Source organism: Gigantopelta aegis, chromosome 11 (genome assembly GCF_016097555.1).
Source record: "Gigantopelta aegis isolate Gae_Host chromosome 11, Gae_host_genome, whole genome shotgun sequence".
Classification (NCBI taxonomy): Eukaryota; Metazoa; Mollusca; class Gastropoda; order Neomphalida; family Peltospiridae; genus Gigantopelta; species Gigantopelta aegis.
Genome location: NC_054709.1, coordinates 10,068,773 through 10,086,623, shown reverse-complemented (window position 1 = coordinate 10,086,623; position 17,851 = coordinate 10,068,773). Strand labels below are relative to the sequence as shown.

The following is a 17,851-nucleotide window of genomic DNA, read 5'->3' as shown; positions in this document are numbered from 1 at the left end:
TCGGCACCCACCACCATCTTTTGAATGCTGCACTTGTTTGAGGACAGGTAATGTCTATAGAAATGGAGAAAACTTGAGTGTTTTCTCTTTTATAGATACATTACCTGTCCTCAAGATTCATCCCGCCCGGGCCTCCCCGCTTCCTGTTCTCCGTGCGATGCGCTCATGGAAAAAGAAGGAAGTTACAGTCATGTGACCGGAACTAGAGAGCAGTATACAGTAGAAGAATTTAGGCCATCCCATTGGCTGTTGGGATGTTCGGACCAGACCACTTGCGTGGGGGGGAGGTGCACTTGTTTGAGGACAGGTAATGTATCTATAAAAGAGAAAACACTCAAGTTTTCTCCAATTATTTTGGTTGTAATCATTTTAGTTTAAGTGTTATTTACACTTTAAATAATTTTTTTGCCATGTGTGCAGGTTACCCTGTAGGTCGCCATTTTAAAATGGCGTCTTCTTGTTTACCGGATTTGTGCAATTTTATGTGTTTGCTTTCTCATTACAGATAAATATTGAGAATGTCGGATACTAGCTCTGCTAGAGTCATGCGTTCTTGTACCAAATGCAGGAAATTTATGGCGGGAGGAGACCCGCACGACGTCTGCCCCGGGTCTCGGTCACCCTGTGATGTCGAATCACGTTGTCTACTCTGTCTTCCTCTCGGACCAACTGAATTTGACAACTACTTGAAGGTCTTGGCTCAGCACTGTAGGAAATCGGATGCTGTTTCGGCGGCTTCCCCTCCAGTTACGCCGACTTTGGAGTCTATGGCTGAATTGCTGAAGTCTATCTTACCCAGTATGGTTCAAGAAACTATCGCTTCGCTACAAGCCACTACTAGACCTACGGCTACCGTGACGGTACCAGTTTCAACTCCAGTGTCTACTACGGTGTGCGCTACGGTGACCACGGTTACCACACCAACGGATACTACGGTGTCTCGTCCACCTAGGGATTCCACTGCGGATCATCACCAACCTACTTCACCTGTTGTTGGGCATCACAGCCGTGAACGGAGCCGTTCTCCACGATCTACGGATTATTCTCATCGCCGTCATCGGTCTCGTAGTATACAGCATTATACCTCACGGTCACCCTCCGGTTTCCGTTACGGCCGTTCACGAACTCCGCGTCCTTCAAGTATGGCGGATCGGCATGCTTGTGCTCGGCTTTTGCGGGACTTCCCTGAGGATGAACCACAGGATTCCGTTGTGGATGATTCAGATACCGTGGATAATATGACAATGAAAGACTGTTTATCCATTGTTTACGATTTCTACCATCGCTACCTCGATCACCGGCGCCTACCCGGAAGGGACCGGTACCTATGATTGTTACCGACGCAGCCCCAGAGGATGTGGTGATTAAATCTCTTGCTGTGGGCACGATGATCGCTGGTGTTAATACAGAGTTGGATGCGGTTTTTGCTGACACGGCCTCCCCTTTGGCATTACCTGCGTGGCATTCTAATGCCTATTCAGTGTTTAACGTGCCCTTCAAGGTATCTCGTCTCGGCAAATCTCATACAATGGTGGAAATTCCTGAGCGTACAATCACTACCATTGATACTACTCAGCGACGGCTTAATTGAACTAACTTCTCCACCGTTTTACTAGTAAGAAAAAATCGGGGTTTTGTTGGTTTATGTTCTGATGGATGCTTCTACTATATTTGTTTCCGTTGGTATACAATTATTGGTTGGATGGTTACCTAACACCTGCATCCGCGGTGGTGACGCTTACTCACCTTTCAGAACTTCCTTGTTGGAGAACGAATTTGTGACCTTTTCGTGCTTCACGACTTCATTACTCCACACCACTGACGGATGCTTCCTTCCCACTGTCAATACTAACAGCATGGATATTGGTTGTTATGCATCGTTTGGAGGATGGGCTAAATTTGGTTGGGTTTTTTTGTTTTTTCTTCCACACTCACAGTTGGGGTGAACACTTGTACATCTTCGGAGTATGGAACCCGCCACCATCTATTGAATGCTGCACTAATTATGAGGACAGGTGATGTTGAAAAGAAATGGAGAAAACTTAGGTGTTTTCTCTTTTATAGATACATCACCTGTCCTCATGGAATGATTTCCCACCCTTCCTCCCCTCTTCCAGTTCTCCGTGTGATTCGCTCAGGGAAAAGAAGGAAGTTGTAGTCACATGACCGGAACAGGAAGGGTACACAGTGGAAGAATTTAAGCCATCCCATTGGCTGTTGGGATGTTCGGACCAGTCTACTAATCGTAGGGAATATGCACTAGTTATGAGGACAGGTGATGTATCTATAAAAGAGAAAACACCTCAAGTTTTCTCCAGTTTCACTTTCATTGGGGATTTACCAATTTTTAACAGAGTTATGGCCAGATCAAGTTTGACATTCAGCGGTTTGCCATATAGGTAAATATCATCATATTATTTCAGTGAAGGATTTGCCAGATGTATAAATGACTCAAGATATCTTAACAAAAGATTTTCCATTGCCATTTGCATAAAATGCCTAGTTAGTTTAAGGATGTTACATGTGCATAATTTCCATAAATGTCTCGTATTATATTAATAAAGGATTGGTCACGTGTGCATAAAATGCCTCTTTATTTTTTTAAAGGATTTCACGCGTGTATAAATGTCTCATTTTCTTTTAATGCTTCGCGTTATTTCAGTAAAAGTGAAACGAGACGATGGATTTCACATAGACCTGGATGACTATCTGATGGGCTTGCTGCAAGTTGCCACGGAACTGGTGAGCCGTACACTCGGACGCGATTCATTTTTTTATGCATAGATATGGTCATTGTTAATTATGCTCTGGTGCCAGTTTTAGAAATTGGATTAATCTAATTTATCCCATGAGGATGACATTTTAAATGGTTGTGGCATGTTGTAATTTTGTCCTCCCATTTTCTCTCTTGTTTTTCTCTCTGTCTGTCTGTATCTCTCTCTCTGTCTGTATCACTCTCTCTGTATATCTCTCTCCCTCTCTCTCGGTCTGTCTGTCCTCTCTCTCTCTCTCTCTGTGTGTGTGTGTGTGTGTGTGTGTGTGTGTGTGTGTCTCGCTTCCCACTCTCCATTTCTCACACACACATACAAATGCACCCTGTCCCTCCAGTTTGCCTTTGTACCCTAAGTTTTGTTACTACACCAAAAGCAACACTTGCCGTGCCCTAAATGAAAAACATTTAAAGTGCTGTATATCCACATTCTTTTCTCTGATATTTTGCTGTCTTGTCTGGCTACCATGGCTGTGGGACTGTTTCTGTAACTATTAACAGGCTCTTGCAACCATCCATTAATACTATCGGCAGTTAAGATGTAGTGCCTTGGGATAGGCCTGCTCTACAACTGGCAAAGGAATGTGAAGCGAGATTTGTGCAGGAACATACACCATGTAAACAATAGCAAAATTTAGGATTTGTTTTGTAATTTTTAATGTCTGTTGTTTTGTTTTCTTTACAGTCTCGACTTGCGATCAACTCGGTGACAGCAGGAGACTACTCCCGACCGGTGCGGATTTCTACGTTTGTGGCAGAGCTGGACTCGGGGTTTAGACTCCTCAATTTAAAAAATGATAATCTGCGAAAACGCTTTGACGCACTCAAATACGACCTCAAAAAGGTTGAAGAAGTCGTGTATGACCTTACTCTTAGGGGACTTAAACCAGAAGACTCTTCATTGAAGAAGGAATGAAAGTGCTGGACTATATTTTTTGGATGTGAATTATTCATAACCATTATACATTGTATTTACTCTTCTTTTTTTGTGTGTTTAAGCTGGGCTTACGTGATGCAGTTAGTAGTTTGGTGAATCCTGTTTCAAATTCATGAGTGTCTTTGCTGAACTAAAATGGTACAAAATAAAAACTTCTTAAGAACATCCATTTCTGAATTAACCTGAAATTTATATCGGGGTTTCTGCCAGAGGGTAAAATGGGTATGGCGCCATCCCCAAAATTTCTTGCAGATTTTTTTTTTAACCTTTTGACAAAATGTATTACTTTCATCATTACTGTACGATTTTCTTAACCCTAATCATAAATGTAACCCATTTTCTTTCTGGGAAGGCCCTCCATACACCAATTGACTGGTTGCATTCAACACCATACCCCCAAAAAAATTTCTAACAAAAACACTATAATATTGAGGAATACAGATGCATTCTGGGAAGGCCCTCCATACCCCATGCATTACAGGATGTCTTATTTTCTTTGAAAGTAGTAGAAACAGGGATAGCTCTGGCACTCGGCGAATTCACCCGTTGCAAATTTTAAAACCAATCGGCAAACTTTTACTTTAATTTGGCAAAATAATTTCATGTAATAATTGATATTTTGTTTGAAAATAACTGGGTTTCTGCAATCTTTGAAGTTCAATAGTTTGTGTTGCATGTCCACGCCTATTTTCAATTCAATGTTCAATTCAGCATAGCCAATTCAAATTTTTACCCATGATTTAGGTAATCTCACTCCAGTAAGGAAGCAAATTGGGGATTCTGTATCACTGTGTGGCAATTTTAATATACGTGGGAAATATATGGCATCCAGCGTACAAATGGTGATAGGACACAGAATAATAATAATAATAATAATAATAATGTGATTTTGGCACATACATAAATTAAACTGTGATTATGAATAACATCAGAAACCATGTTTGAATCAAGTTACTTGTAGAAAGCGAATTGTCTGTGCACAGAACAATGTTATGAAATGCACTTATGTAGCTTGCTTTTTTTAAATATGTACACATGATTTGATGTGAAATCACTGTCAAACAAAGCACTTTCATTCCAAATTGTTAATTCCAGACCTTGTTGACAAAGTTCAAAATCATGAAGAAGAAGAAGAAAAAAAAAAGGAAAACATTTAATTTATGTAATACGTTATTCCCCGAATAATGAACAGTGTAGCCATTTGGATTCAGAATTGGCCAATTTAGCTACGAAAAGTGTGAGCCCTGCTTGACTTGACTTTTTTTTTTTAATGTTGCCTTGAAAATAGTATATACATGTACTTTTTGTAATAAGCCACATTTTATAAAATAAAATATTTTGTTTCTAATTCTTATTGGTTATTTTTTAAATCATATATTACTAAAAGAGAGAAGAAAGAGATGTTTTATTTAACGATGCACCCCAAATTTTTTTATCTACGGTTATATGGCATCTTTTATAAAGACTACTGAGATGATAAGAGAGGAAACCTGCTGCCTTCATTCCATGAGCTACAGCAAGAGATCTTTTACATGCATCATCCCACAGACAGGATAGTACATATGTGCCTATGCTACACCAATTTTGGAGCACTGGCTGGAACTAGAACTAGCCCAATGCCGTGGATCTATCCAAAACCGATTGGAAAACGGGACATAGCCCAGTGGTAAAGCACCCGCTTGATGCGAGGTTGGTCTGGGATCGATTCCCGTTGGTGAGCTCATTAGGTTATTTCTCGCTCCAGCCAATGCTCCACAACTGGTGTAACAAAGGCTGTAGTATGTACTAGCATGTCTGTGGGATGATGCATATAAAAGATCCTTTGCTGCTAATCGAAAAGAGTATCCCATGAAGTGGTGACAGCAGGTTTCCTCTCAATATATGTGTGGTCCTTAACCATATGTCCAATGCCATATAGCTGTAAATAAAATACATTGAAGAAATGTTTTATTTAATGACGCACTCAACACATTTTATTTACGGTTATACGGCGTCAGACATATGGTCAAGGACCACAGATTTTGACAGGAAACCCGCTGTCGCCACATAGGCTACTTTTTTACGACAGGCAGCAAGGGATCTTTTATTTGCGCTTCCCACAGGCAGGATAGCACAAACCATGTCCTTTGTTGAACCAGTTATGAATCACTGGTCGGTGCAAGTGGTTTACATCTACCCATTGAGCCTTGCGGAGCACTCACTCAGGGTTTGGAGTTGGTATCTGGATTAAAAACCCCATGCCTCGACTGGGATCCGAACCCAGTACCTACCAGCCTGTAGACCGATGGCTAACCACGCCGCCACCGAGGCCGGTAAAATGCATTGAGTGCATTGTTAAATAAAAGATTTCCTTTTTCCTTCCTAAACTGATTGTGCATCAAACGAGTATTTTACCACTGGGCTACATCCCCTCCCCCCTCACATTTTACTGTGTTCTATTGCCACCTGTTCAGATGTGATTTTTAGTTGTTTGGGGGAGGGGGGGGGGGTAATCTGATTTCAGCTTTTTATTGCATAACACAATTTTCTTAATTTAAAGTTACAGTATTATCTCAAAATTGCAGTGCAAATGCAGTGTTCTCGCTGGGTGAAAATTAAAGGAGGGTGGTCATGCAGCACCACACCCTTCAAAAAACCCAAAACAAATAATAAACGAAAAGCAAAAAAAAAATGGGGGGCAGGGGGTGCCTTGGTTACTATATTGTTGTGTGTTGGTTGACTTTGTGGAAAAACACTTCTTATTTTGCCTACAAAAAAGTGCAAAAAAGTTTATACGACATACAAGCAGACTGTGTTTTAATTGAACCAGAGATGTTATCGGTCTGACACTTGTGCTTATGCATAGCTTCTGTACTCCCGACTTCAGTGGACTTGGTTTGAGTTTGGAGTTTTCCTTCTCCTAGGAGAGTTTCCTTACGAGGATTTTGCGCCTCTCCAGCCCAGTTTTGATTTTGGAGTTTGCTTAGAACTTGTAGACAGTTGTCTTTCATGACTCACGTCCTCTGTCTGTCCGGTCTATATTAGTCTAGTCTCTACCCTTTGACCAGTCCAGCTTGGGTGACCCTACCAGGAGCTGATGCTCCAGCTGGCATAGCTCTCCGAGTCATTGAGACATGCAAGCTACCTCACCACGTCAAGGAATGGACCATGAGATAGATCCCCTTGTATATTGCCTAAAACCAACAGAAGTCTTGCTAGGGCTGACTACTTTGGGTAGTTCCTTTAAACATTTACGAATATTGACATTTCAAGTCTCTGCAGGTGTCACAATATATAATATGAAGAAATTTGTTTAACAACACCACTAGAGCACATTGACATATTAGTCATCGGATATTGGATATCAAACATTTAGTAATTTTGACATAGTCTTAAGAAAGGAAACTCGCAATATTTTTCCATTAATAGCAAGGGATCTTTTATATACACCATATCATATCATAGACAGGATAGCACATACTATGGCCTTTGATATGGCACACTGGCTGGAGCGAGAAATTGTCTGATATGCTCCTATGCTAAACATTTTAAAGATTGGTACATTTAAACTTATTTTGAAGAAAAAATATTCATACATAATTAATAATTATGATTTATGTGTACCATAGTCCCGATGGATATCAATATGGGCTCAGTCTGTTATGTCATTTTGCACTGTGGTGAGACATAGATCTCCCGGTACTCACAAACGATATCACTAGGTTGGGGTAATGTAGTTATATTATCTTTATTATTATACATGTATATTTAACTCTAGTATGCCCTTTCCCATGTGGCATTGTTTGGGATACCTGTGTTTTTAATTTGAAGTTGTATTGTCACAAGTTCTACAATATATTTTAAACTGTCATCATTAAATTTAATGGAGATGAAAAGACTGTTAAAACAATGGTCCACTAGAAAATTAACTCCACTGGGTCGCGTCGTTGTTATCAAGACCTTAATAATTTCAAAAATAACACATTTATTAATTGCTTTACCAAATGTACCAGATCAAGTAACAAAACAAATAACTAAAATGTTTTTTAATTTTATTTGGCAAAACAAACCAGAAAAAGTCAAAAGAGAAGTACTAATGCAAGACTATGTAAATGGAGGCATCAAAATGCTAAACATTAGAAATTTTACAACTGCGTTAAAAGCTACTTGGTTAAGAAGACTTCTAATATCAGACTCGAAATGGACACATCTTTTCCAAGCTGTAACAGGTTTAACGACAGCAAATATGATTAAATATGGAGATTATTACATTCAGCTAAAAATAACAACAATTAAAAATAATTTTTGGAAAGATGTGTTACAAAGCTGGCTTACCATTCAACAGAAAGAAACGCCTGATAATAATGAAGATGTAATGAGCCTAAACATTTGGTACAATAGCAAAATTAAAAAAAAACCCAGCAAACCTTTTATTTACATGAAGTATTTGCAAAAAGGCATAATATTTATTCAAGATCTAATAGACGAAAATGGGACATTAATGAATTACAATACTTCCATAACAAAATATCAAGTACAATCCAATTTTTTAGAATATGCTTCTTTAATCAGAGCCATTAAATTATATATTTGTAAAACAACAAAATCAAACAACCAAAGTTTTAACACTGTTTGCAACCCGATTCTTCCATTTAAAATAAAACTATTTTTAAAAGATACAAACCTAAGTAAGCAAATATACCCAATATTAAATCGCACTACAATAGTTCCTACGTCCCAAAAATTATATTCAGTATTGGGGTTTGACTTCACTTCACAAGTATGGGGAAAGTATTATGCTCTACCATTAAAAACTATTAAAGACCCATCTTTATTATGGTGGCAGTATAAAATGTTACACAGGATAATAGCTACAAATATATTTCAAAATAAAATAAAATATGTTGATTCTAATATTTGCGATTTTTGCCATCTTATGCCAGAAACACTGGAACACTTATTTTATGAGTGCTCTAAAGTTACTGTCCTATGGAAAGCAGTAGAAGAATGGGCATTAAAAAAAGGTGAACAATTTCAGTTGGATAAAAACATGGTTTTATTTGGTATCATAACAAAAAAGCATTGTTTTATTAATTGGTTCATTAATATTAAGTATTATATATATAGAACGAAATTACAAAAGATCAGATTAAATAAAAACGCAATGCTAAGATTCATTATTGATAAAATACAGATTGAAAAATATTTATTTTATAAAAAATTGCCTGTATAAAGACTTTGATAATCAGTGGGAACCTTGGCAGCAGTTCCTCAAACAAATTGTATAAATTCATGTATGAACTTATTAATAACAAAATATACGAATAAGCTAATAAACATACTTTTGTGCAAAATATCGCCAGTTCGGAAAACGTATCTCGACTTTCTATAATTTCTTTTCTTTTTAAGATCGCATTGATCTTATTTATCTTTCAAGAAAGTTTTTTTTCTTCTTCTTCTCCTTCTTCTCCTTCTTCTTCTCTCACTTTGTTTCTATTTCTAGTACTCTTCTTCCTAGTCTCCAGAATATTTCCCCTTCAGTTAAGTAAGGCTTTTGCATTGGTAATATCCTGTTTTACAGTATCATGTTAAGCCTATCTGTTTCATCTTAATATTGAATACTATGTATGTGTGCATACGGCTCGCACCGTTTATGTTCCCTTTCGTCTATCTTCGGCTTCATCCCTGTTACTCCACACGTCCGTGTCTGTCTGTCTGTCTATCTGTCCGTCTGCCCCCCCCCCCCCCCCGCCCCCACCCTCTCTCTATCGCTCTCACACACACGCACATGCATATGTATACACATATTGTTTAATAAGTGCTTTATATACGAGTGTATAGCTTTAATTATGTATCGTGTATGTATATACAATAATACCATGTACAGCAATGATTCAAGGCCCCAACCTTGACCTTGCTTATGTTTCTGGGGACAATTAAAAAAAATATATAACAAAAACAAAACAAAATTCACAATAACTTAATTTGTATGACATTTATTGCAAATTATTATCTATGTAAAGTAAATATGTACTATATTTGTACGTGACATAACTGTATCTTTAAGTTAGTAAAAAAAAAAGGGATATTCCCAACTGTGACGTCATAATTATGATAGACAATAATAATGAATGTAGATAACCATTTGGAGAAATGGTTGACGCTAAATTTATTAAATATTGATTTGTATCGCTATTTTCGCGGATTACGCAGTTGTTAAGCTAGATTAATGATTGAAGTTAGAAACGTGCCGGCGATCACCTCTCTCGACAAACGTGATGGGGTCTCCATCAGGCCACTGTTAGCAGCCAATCAAAATGCACGTAATAAAAGACCTTTCTATTTCTAACCAATCAAAATCCATATAACTAACCCAACTGTCAAACAGATATCAGCTGAGAGTAGGGAGATTTTTGTTGTTAGATTATTGCATGTTACTGTTAGATATATTTTGTTTTTTGTGAAAAAAGGTCCAGGTAATTTTGTATCCCAATATGCAGAACGCAACAAGTATTCCTGAAATTATTGCTCCGTTGTATTTGGCAAATGAATATTTGCCAGAAAATCCGCTGAAAGCGCCGTTCCGAGATGCGTGGAATTCTATGAACGAAAACTACACAAAGTTTCAGATTGCGACATGGGGATCTCTTATTGTACACGAGGCAAGTATTCTAAAATAATACTAATTAAATTTATCACTTAACCGTATTAAAATAATAAAGTAGCATCTATTTTCCAAAGTGCATCAAACGAAACTCCCAAATGAAGCCTTGGAAGTTGAAGCTAGGGATCGAACCAGGGGACCACTGGTCTTCAGGATGAAAATTCAGTGATGTAGTAGCCTAACTGTTGTTGAGCTAGACTAGTAAGCAAATTCTAACATGATTTAAATGAGCTTTATGAATTGACATCAACTGTTTTAATTAGTGCTGAATTCCATTGCATGCATATCAATTTTTTTTTTTTTTAATTTCATCAAAATCAAATTTTAAAAGAAAATCTATTACAAAGTAAATTATGAAATAATTAATGGTCATTTTGGCAATCTGAAACTTTGTTGGGGGGTTCGGGCTAGCTCTGGCATGCGCCAAATTCGCCAATTGCGAATTTTGAAAGCAGTTGGCAAATTTTATTTTAGTTTGGCGGAATAATTACATGTAATAATTGACATTTTTAAAGAAAATAACTGACAATTTCAGCAATTTTTTTTTATTTAATAGACAAATTGGCGAATTGTTTTGCTCACCCAAAGCTGGCCCTGGATGGGTTTTTTTTAATTATTATTTAGTTAAGAATATGATTATGACTAATATGAGGGTTACAATCCAGTTTCAAATTCAGTATGAATCTCGAGTATCACATGTTGAATAAATTGAGGGTTTGTCTTATTTCAAACAGATGGGAAGAGGGAATCTGCCTTATTACAAAAAAAATAAATAAATATATATATATATTTAAAGACCTTCTTTCGTGGTAAATTTATTTTAATTTATCTATATATATATAATATATATATCTTCTTTTTTTTCAGTTTGTGTACTTCGCAGCATGTTTGCCTGCATTTCTCTTCCAATTCATGCCGTTCATGAGAAAATTTAAGATACAGCCAGTAAGTACCAAGACCTTGCTTCAGTTAGTTCTTATTAGCTCGAGTCACTTCCAGCCCTACTCCTTATTGATATGTGGGGTAAGGCTAGAGGAAAGTCTTATGTAATGCTTTGGCAGTTGTCGACAACCAAATAGTAGCAAGCTACTGTGTCTAAAATACACTTTTATTCCTCATTCTGATGCCACAAGCTTTAGTTTGATTTTTCTCGAGTCCAGTCATATTGTTAACCAGTACCAACGTGTCACAAAGAAACCCGACGCCCTTATACGTCGCCACAAAAAAGTACAGAACTGGTTGCATGGGAGCATATGTTTTTTTCTAGATAAGTTCGATAGAAATTAAATACAATGCCAATCCAGAGCCATACTTAGCCTAAAATAACTTGCAATTTGACATTGAATAATATCTTCATGGAGAGAATGTATGTAGACACCTTGAAACGGTCTACCAGCATGCTTCTTTATGACCACAACTGGTCAAAGGTCGTGGTATGTGCTATCCTGTGTGCAAAAGTGCATATAAAAGATCCCTTGCTACTAATGGCAAAATGTAGCAGATTTTCTATGATGACTGCGAGTCAAAATTACCAAATGATTGACATCCAATAGCGGATGATTAATTAATCAATGTGCTCTAGTGGTTTTGTTAAACAAAACAAACTTTTTAACTTTAGCTTCTCCATGACAGGCAATTAGTTTCTCTCACTTCTCATGTTCACGCAAAGATGAACAGTGGTTTCTGCACTCGACTTTCATAATTCTGCTTTATTATGTCTTGTTACGAACATGGTGCTCTCCTGATTTGGGGCATCGGCTAGATTTGATACCAGCATTTGAATTGTTTGGGGTTGGGGGTTTTATGATTCTGCCATAATCATAAAAATTATTTAATATAGATATTTTGAGAGATTCCATCTCCATAATCTTAAGTTTCCAACTGAAAATATGGGATTTGCGGAAGCACCAAATCGTGCTAAATTTTCAGCCTGCTTGACTCTGAATGTTGTTGCTTGTTTCAGGATAGACCGGAAACCTTTGATAAACAATGGAAATGTTTCAAGCTGCTCATGTTCAGTCATTTCTGTATCCAGGTGAGTACACACGGACAGTGGATGAAATAGCAGCTTCGGAAAAGCAGTCCATTACAGGGCTCAAAATAGCAGCCTACGAAAAGCAGTTTTAAAATGTTTAGATCTAACAGGTGAAATAAAAATTCACCTGCTGAAACTACAAAACAAAATTGCAGGTTATTCTTTTCAAGACACAGATATAGGTAGGATCATCCCACGTTGCTATTTAGCTTGTAACTCATATTTTAAAGCGGTCCTAATCTTCCTTTCAATATTCCAAACCCTCCATTCGCCTTGTGCTGTCTTTATTTCCAGCAGTCCATTTATTTATTTTTTCTTTGTAGGATATATTGCTTTTCACCTGCTATCTTTAAAGTTTTAACATTTTTTTTTTACATCAGGCCATAATTTAATTCCTATTTTGAGCCGTGACGTAACACCACATGTGATGTTGAGTCATTTCTGTATCTAGGTGAATACACACACAACACTGACTCGAGGCTCTCAATGGGAAATTCAGTTTGGGGGTCGATGACTTGTGGGTTCATTTTTCAGGTATCAATTATAAACAAAAAAACCTGACAGTCATTGGTTTAAGTTTACATAATTTTAAGGGTCATTCGTTTTGTTTTCTACCCAATAATTGTACCGTTATGAATCTGTATTGTAATTTAACAAACATGAAATAAAATCTTATTAATATACCCATTTTGTTTGTGTTTAAGTGATTAAGCAGGAGGAAACTGAAAGGAAGGAATATAATGGGATAAAAAATTGTTTGATTAAAGTTAATTTATTTCACTAGCATACTGTGTGATACACTTTTTTTTACTTTAATACAATATGGGTTTATTTTACTTTTTCATATGATATAGAAATACAATGATAATGAGGTGTGGGTGGGGTCCCGGTCGTATATTTTTTCATTTTATATACATTTTTAATGGCCTCTTTTACTATAACCCAATGAACATTTTGTAAAAGTCATGGAACATTACATTAGAAATTACATAGACTAAAGTATATATGCAGGACAAACACGTAGGTGCAACAATGTTTTCATGAAGTCCGATCCAGATATTTAAAGATCCCTTGAGCACTACTAATGAAAAAATGTAGTGGATTTTGTCTCTAAGACTAGGGGGTAGGACGTAGCCTAGTGGTAAAGCGTTCGCTTGATGCGCTGTGGGGCTGGGATCGATCCCCGTCTGTGAACCCATTGGGCTATTTCTTGTTCCAGCCAGTACTCCACAACTGGTGTAACAAAGGCTGTGGTATGTACTATCCTGTCTGTGGGATGGTGCATATAAAAGATCCCTTGCTGCTAATCGAAAAGAGTAGCCCATGAAGTGGCGACAGCGGGTTTCCTACCTCAATATCTGTGTGGTCCTTAACCATATGTCCGATGCCATATAACCGTAAATAAAATGACTGTCAAAATTACCAAATGTTTGACATTCAGTAGCCGATGATTAATAAATCACTGTACTTTTTATGGTGTTAAATGAAAGAAACTTTAAACTGTCGTATGGAGAAAGGTACTTCAGTTATAATTTATGTCCTTTGATTACTAGTAGTTAGTGCAGACAGATGATGATAACATTCCAGCTGATTCCCAGCACTGATGTATATGTTACTGTCATTTCAGCTGCCCATGATAACTGGTACATACTACTTCACGGAGTTTTTCAACATCCCGTATGATTGGGACCACATGCCAGCATGGTAGGTATTCAGTTTGCTTAAATATATTATGTTATAATGGAATAGGCTGAAAGAGACGTCAGCTGGTCAGAAATGTGCTTAATTGTTTTAGTAGAATATTTCTTTACATGTGCTAGTTGATTTCTTTGCATTGGTGGAATATTGTGATAAAGTGTTTCACTGTTGATTTCTTTGTCTAGGTGGGTGGGGCGGGATGTATCCCAGTGGTAAAGTGCTTGTTTGATGAGCGATCGATCAGTCTAGAATTGATAACTGTCATTGGGTGCATTGGGCTATTTCCCAATAGGTAGGTGTAGGTGGGACATTGGATTACAAGTGTTTGTTGATGTCTTTGTGTAGGTGAGACATTGGGTTACAAGTGTTTGTTGATGTCTTTGTGTAGGTGGGACACTGGATTACAAGTGTTTGTTGATGTCTTTGTGTAGGTGGGACACTGGATTACAAGTGTTTGTTGATGTCTTTGTGTAGGTGAGACATTGGATTACAAGTGTTTGTTGATGTCTTTGTGTAGGTGAGACATTGGATTACAAGTGTTTGTTGATGTCTTTGTGTAGGTGAGACATTGGATTACAAGTGTTTGTTGATGTTTGTTGATGTCTTTGTTGATGTCTTTGTGTAGGTGAGACATTGGATTACAAGTGTTTGTTGATGTCTTTGTGTAGGTGAGACATTGGATTACAAGTGTTTGTTGATGTCTTTGTTGATGTCTTTGTGTAGGTGGGACATTGGATTACAAGTGTTTGTTGATGTCTTTGTGTAGGTGGGACATTGGATTACAAGTGTTTGTTGATGTCTTTGTGTAGGTGAGACATTGGATTACAAGTGTTTGTTGATGTTTGTTGATGTCTTTGTTGATGTCTTTGTGTAGGTGGGACATTGGATTACAAGTGTTTGTTGATGTCTTTGTGTAGGTGGGACACTGGATTACAAGTGTTTGTTGATGTCTTTGTGTAGGTGAGACATTGGGTTACAAGTGTTTGTTGATGTCTTTGTGTAGGTGGGACACTGGATTACAAGTGTTTGTTGATGTCTTTGTGTAGGTGAGACATTGGATTACAAGTGTTTGTTGATGTCTTTGTGTAGGTGGGACACTGGATTACAAGTGTTTGTTGATGTCTTTGTGTAGGTGAGACATTGGGTTACAAGTGTTTGTTGATGTCTTTGTGTAGGTGGGACACTGGATTACAAGTGTTTGTTGATGTCTTTGTGTAGGTGGGACACTGGATTACAAGTGTTTGTTGATGTCTTTGTGTAGGTGAGACATTGGATTACAAGTGTTTGTTGATGTCTTTGTGTAGGTGAGACATTGGATTACAAGTGTTTGTTGATGTCTTTGTGTAGGTGAGACATTGGATTACAAGTGTTTGTTGATGTTTGTTGATGTCTTTGTTGATGTCTTTGTGTAGGTGAGACATTGGATTACAAGTGTTTGTTGATGTCTTTGTGTAGGTGAGACATTGGATTACAAGTGTTTGTTGATGTCTTTGTTGATGTCTTTGTGTAGGTGGGACATTGGATTACAAGTGTTTGTTGATGTCTTTGTGTAGGTGGGACATTGGATTACAAGTGTTTGTTGATGTCTTTGTGTAGGTGAGACATTGGATTACAAGTGTTTGTTGATGTTTGTTGATGTCTTTGTTGATGTCTTTGTGTAGGTGGGACATTGGATTACAAGTGTTTGTTGATGTCTTTGTGTAGGTGAGACATTGGGTTACAAGTGTTTGTTGATGTCTTTGTGTAGGTGGGACACTGGATTACAAGTGTTTGTTGATGTCTTTGTGTAGGTGGGACACTGGATTACAAGTGTTTGTTGATGTCTTTGTGTAGGTGAGACATTGGGTTACAAGTGTTTGTTGATGTCTTTGTGTAGGTGGGACACTGGATTACAAGTGTTTGTTGATGTCTTTGTGTAGGTGGGACACTGGGTTACAAGTGTTTGTTGATGTCTTTGTGTAGGTGAGACACTGGGTTACAAGTGTTTGTTGATGTCTTTGTGTAGGTGGGACACTGGATTACAAGTGTTTGTTGATGTCTTTGTGTAGGTGGGACACTGGGTTACAAGTGTTTGTTGATGTCTTTGTGTAGGTGAGACACTGGATTACAAGTGTTTGTTGATGTCTTTGTGTAGGTGGGACACTGGGTTACAAGTGTTTGTTGATGTCTTTGTGTAGGTGGGACACTGGGTTACAAGTGTTTGTTGATGTCTTTGTGTAGGTGGGACACTGGGTTACAAGTGTTTGTTGATGTCTTTGTGTAGGTGGGACACTGGATTACAAGTGTTTGTTGATGTCTTTGTGTAGGTGAGACACTGGGTTACAAGTGTTTGTTGATGTCTTTGTGTAGGTGAGACACTGGGTTACAAGTGTTTGTTGATGTCTTTGTGTAGGTGGGACACTGGGTTACAAGTGTTTGTTGATGTCTTTGTGTAGGTGGGACACTGGGTTACAAGTGTTTGTTGATGTCTTTGTGTAGGTGGGACACTGGATTACAAGTGTTTGTTGATGTCTTTGTGTAGGTGAGACACTGGATTACAAGTGTTTGTTGATGTCTTTGTGTAGGTGGGACACTGGATTACAAGTGTTTGTTGATGTCTTTGTGTAGGTGGGACACTGGATTACAAGTGTTTGTTGATGTCTTTGTGTAGGTGAGACACTGGATTACAAGTGTTTGTTGATGTCTTTGTGTAGGTGAGACACTGGGTTACAAGTGTTTGTTGATGTCTTTGTGTAGGTGAGACACTGGGTTACAAGTGTTTGTTGATGTCTTTGTGTAGGTGAGACACTGGGTTACAAGTGTTTGTTGATGTCTTTGTGTAGGTGAGACACTGGATTACAAGTGTTTGTTGATGTCTTTGTGTAGGTGAGACACTGGATTACAAGTGTTTGTTGATGTCTTTGTGTAGGTGGGACACTGGATTACAAGTGTTTGTTGATGTTTGTTGATGTCTTTGTTGATGTCTTTGTGTAGGTGGGACATTGGATTACAAGTGTTTGTTGATGTCTTTGTGTAGGTGAGACATTGGATTACAAGTGTTTGTTGATGTCTTTGTGTAGGTGAGACATTGGATTACAAGTGTTTGTTGATGTCTTTGTGTAGGTGAGACACTGGATTACAAGTGTTTGTTGATGTCTTTGTGTAGGTGAGACACTGGATTACAAGTGTTTGTTGATGTCTTTGTTGATGTCTTTGTGTAGGTGAGACATTGGGTTACAAGTGTTTGTTGATGTCTTTGTGTAGGTGAGACATTGGATTACAAGTGTTTGTTGATGTCTTTGTGTAGGTGAGACATTGGGTTACAAGTGTTTGTTGATGTCTTTGTGTAGGTGAGACACTGGATTACAAGTGTTTGTTGATGTCTTTGTGTAGGTGGGACATTGGGTTACAAGTGTTTGTTGATGTCTTTGTGTAGGTGAGACATAGCATTACAAGTGTTTGTTGATGTCTTTGTGTAGGTGAGACATAGCATTACAAGTGTTTGTTGATGTCTTTGTGTAGGTGAGACAGCATTACAAGTGTTTGTTGATTATTTCTTTGTCCAGGTGGGACATTGGGTTGTGAGTGTTTGGCTGTGCGGTGATAGAGGACACGTGGTGGGACATAGCAATACAAGTGTTTGTTGATTATTTCTTTGTCCAGGTGGGACATTGGGTTGCGAGTGTTTGGCTGTGCGGTGATAGAGGACACGTGGCACTACTTCCTGCACTGGGCGCTGCACGACAGGAGGATTTACAAATACATCCACAAGCTTCACCACAACTTCCA

General features: G+C 38.0%; 2 protein-coding genes across 3 annotated transcripts; both read left to right on the top strand.

Moving 5' to 3' along the window:
- Window positions 1-451: 451 nt before the first annotated feature.
- On the top strand, window positions 452-5,055 carry LOC121385406 (translin-like). Of its 2 annotated transcripts, none has more exons than XR_005959537.1 (2): window positions 452-2,742; window positions 3,456-3,593. XR_005959537.1 is itself a non-coding variant. In XM_041516076.1 (2 exons), exons 1-2 carry the CDS (start codon window positions 2,626-2,628, stop codon window positions 3,684-3,686), a joined length of 348 nt encoding a protein of 115 aa, XP_041372010.1. In that variant the 5' UTR covers window positions 2,276-2,625; the 3' UTR covers window positions 3,687-5,055. The 2 variants fall into 2 exon arrangements, 1 of the variants encoding a protein (XP_041372010.1); XM_041516076.1 differs by having other exon boundaries at window positions 2,276-2,742; window positions 3,456-5,055.
- Window positions 5,056-10,082: 5,027 nt separating this feature from the next.
- On the top strand, window positions 10,083-17,849 carry LOC121385537 (methylsterol monooxygenase 1-like; the record flags this gene model as incomplete). The annotated part of the gene is made up of 5 exons (XM_041516246.1): window positions 10,083-10,348; window positions 11,218-11,295; window positions 12,314-12,385; window positions 14,013-14,089; window positions 17,726-17,849. Coding segments are annotated over exons 1-5 (519 nt in total), but the record flags the coding sequence as incomplete, so codon positions are not given.
- Window positions 17,850-17,851: the final 2 nt, after the last annotated feature.

Excerpts from the sequence above, each read along its gene's own strand:
- LOC121385406 (XM_041516076.1), top strand. The coding sequence starts at position 2,626 with ATGTCTCATTTTCTTTTAATGCTTCGCGTTATTTCAGTAAAAGTGAAA. Across the intron at positions 2,743-3,455 it reads TGCAAGTTGCCACGGAACTG|TCTCGACTTGCGATCAACTC; the intron begins GTGAGCCGTACA and ends TTTTCTTTACAG.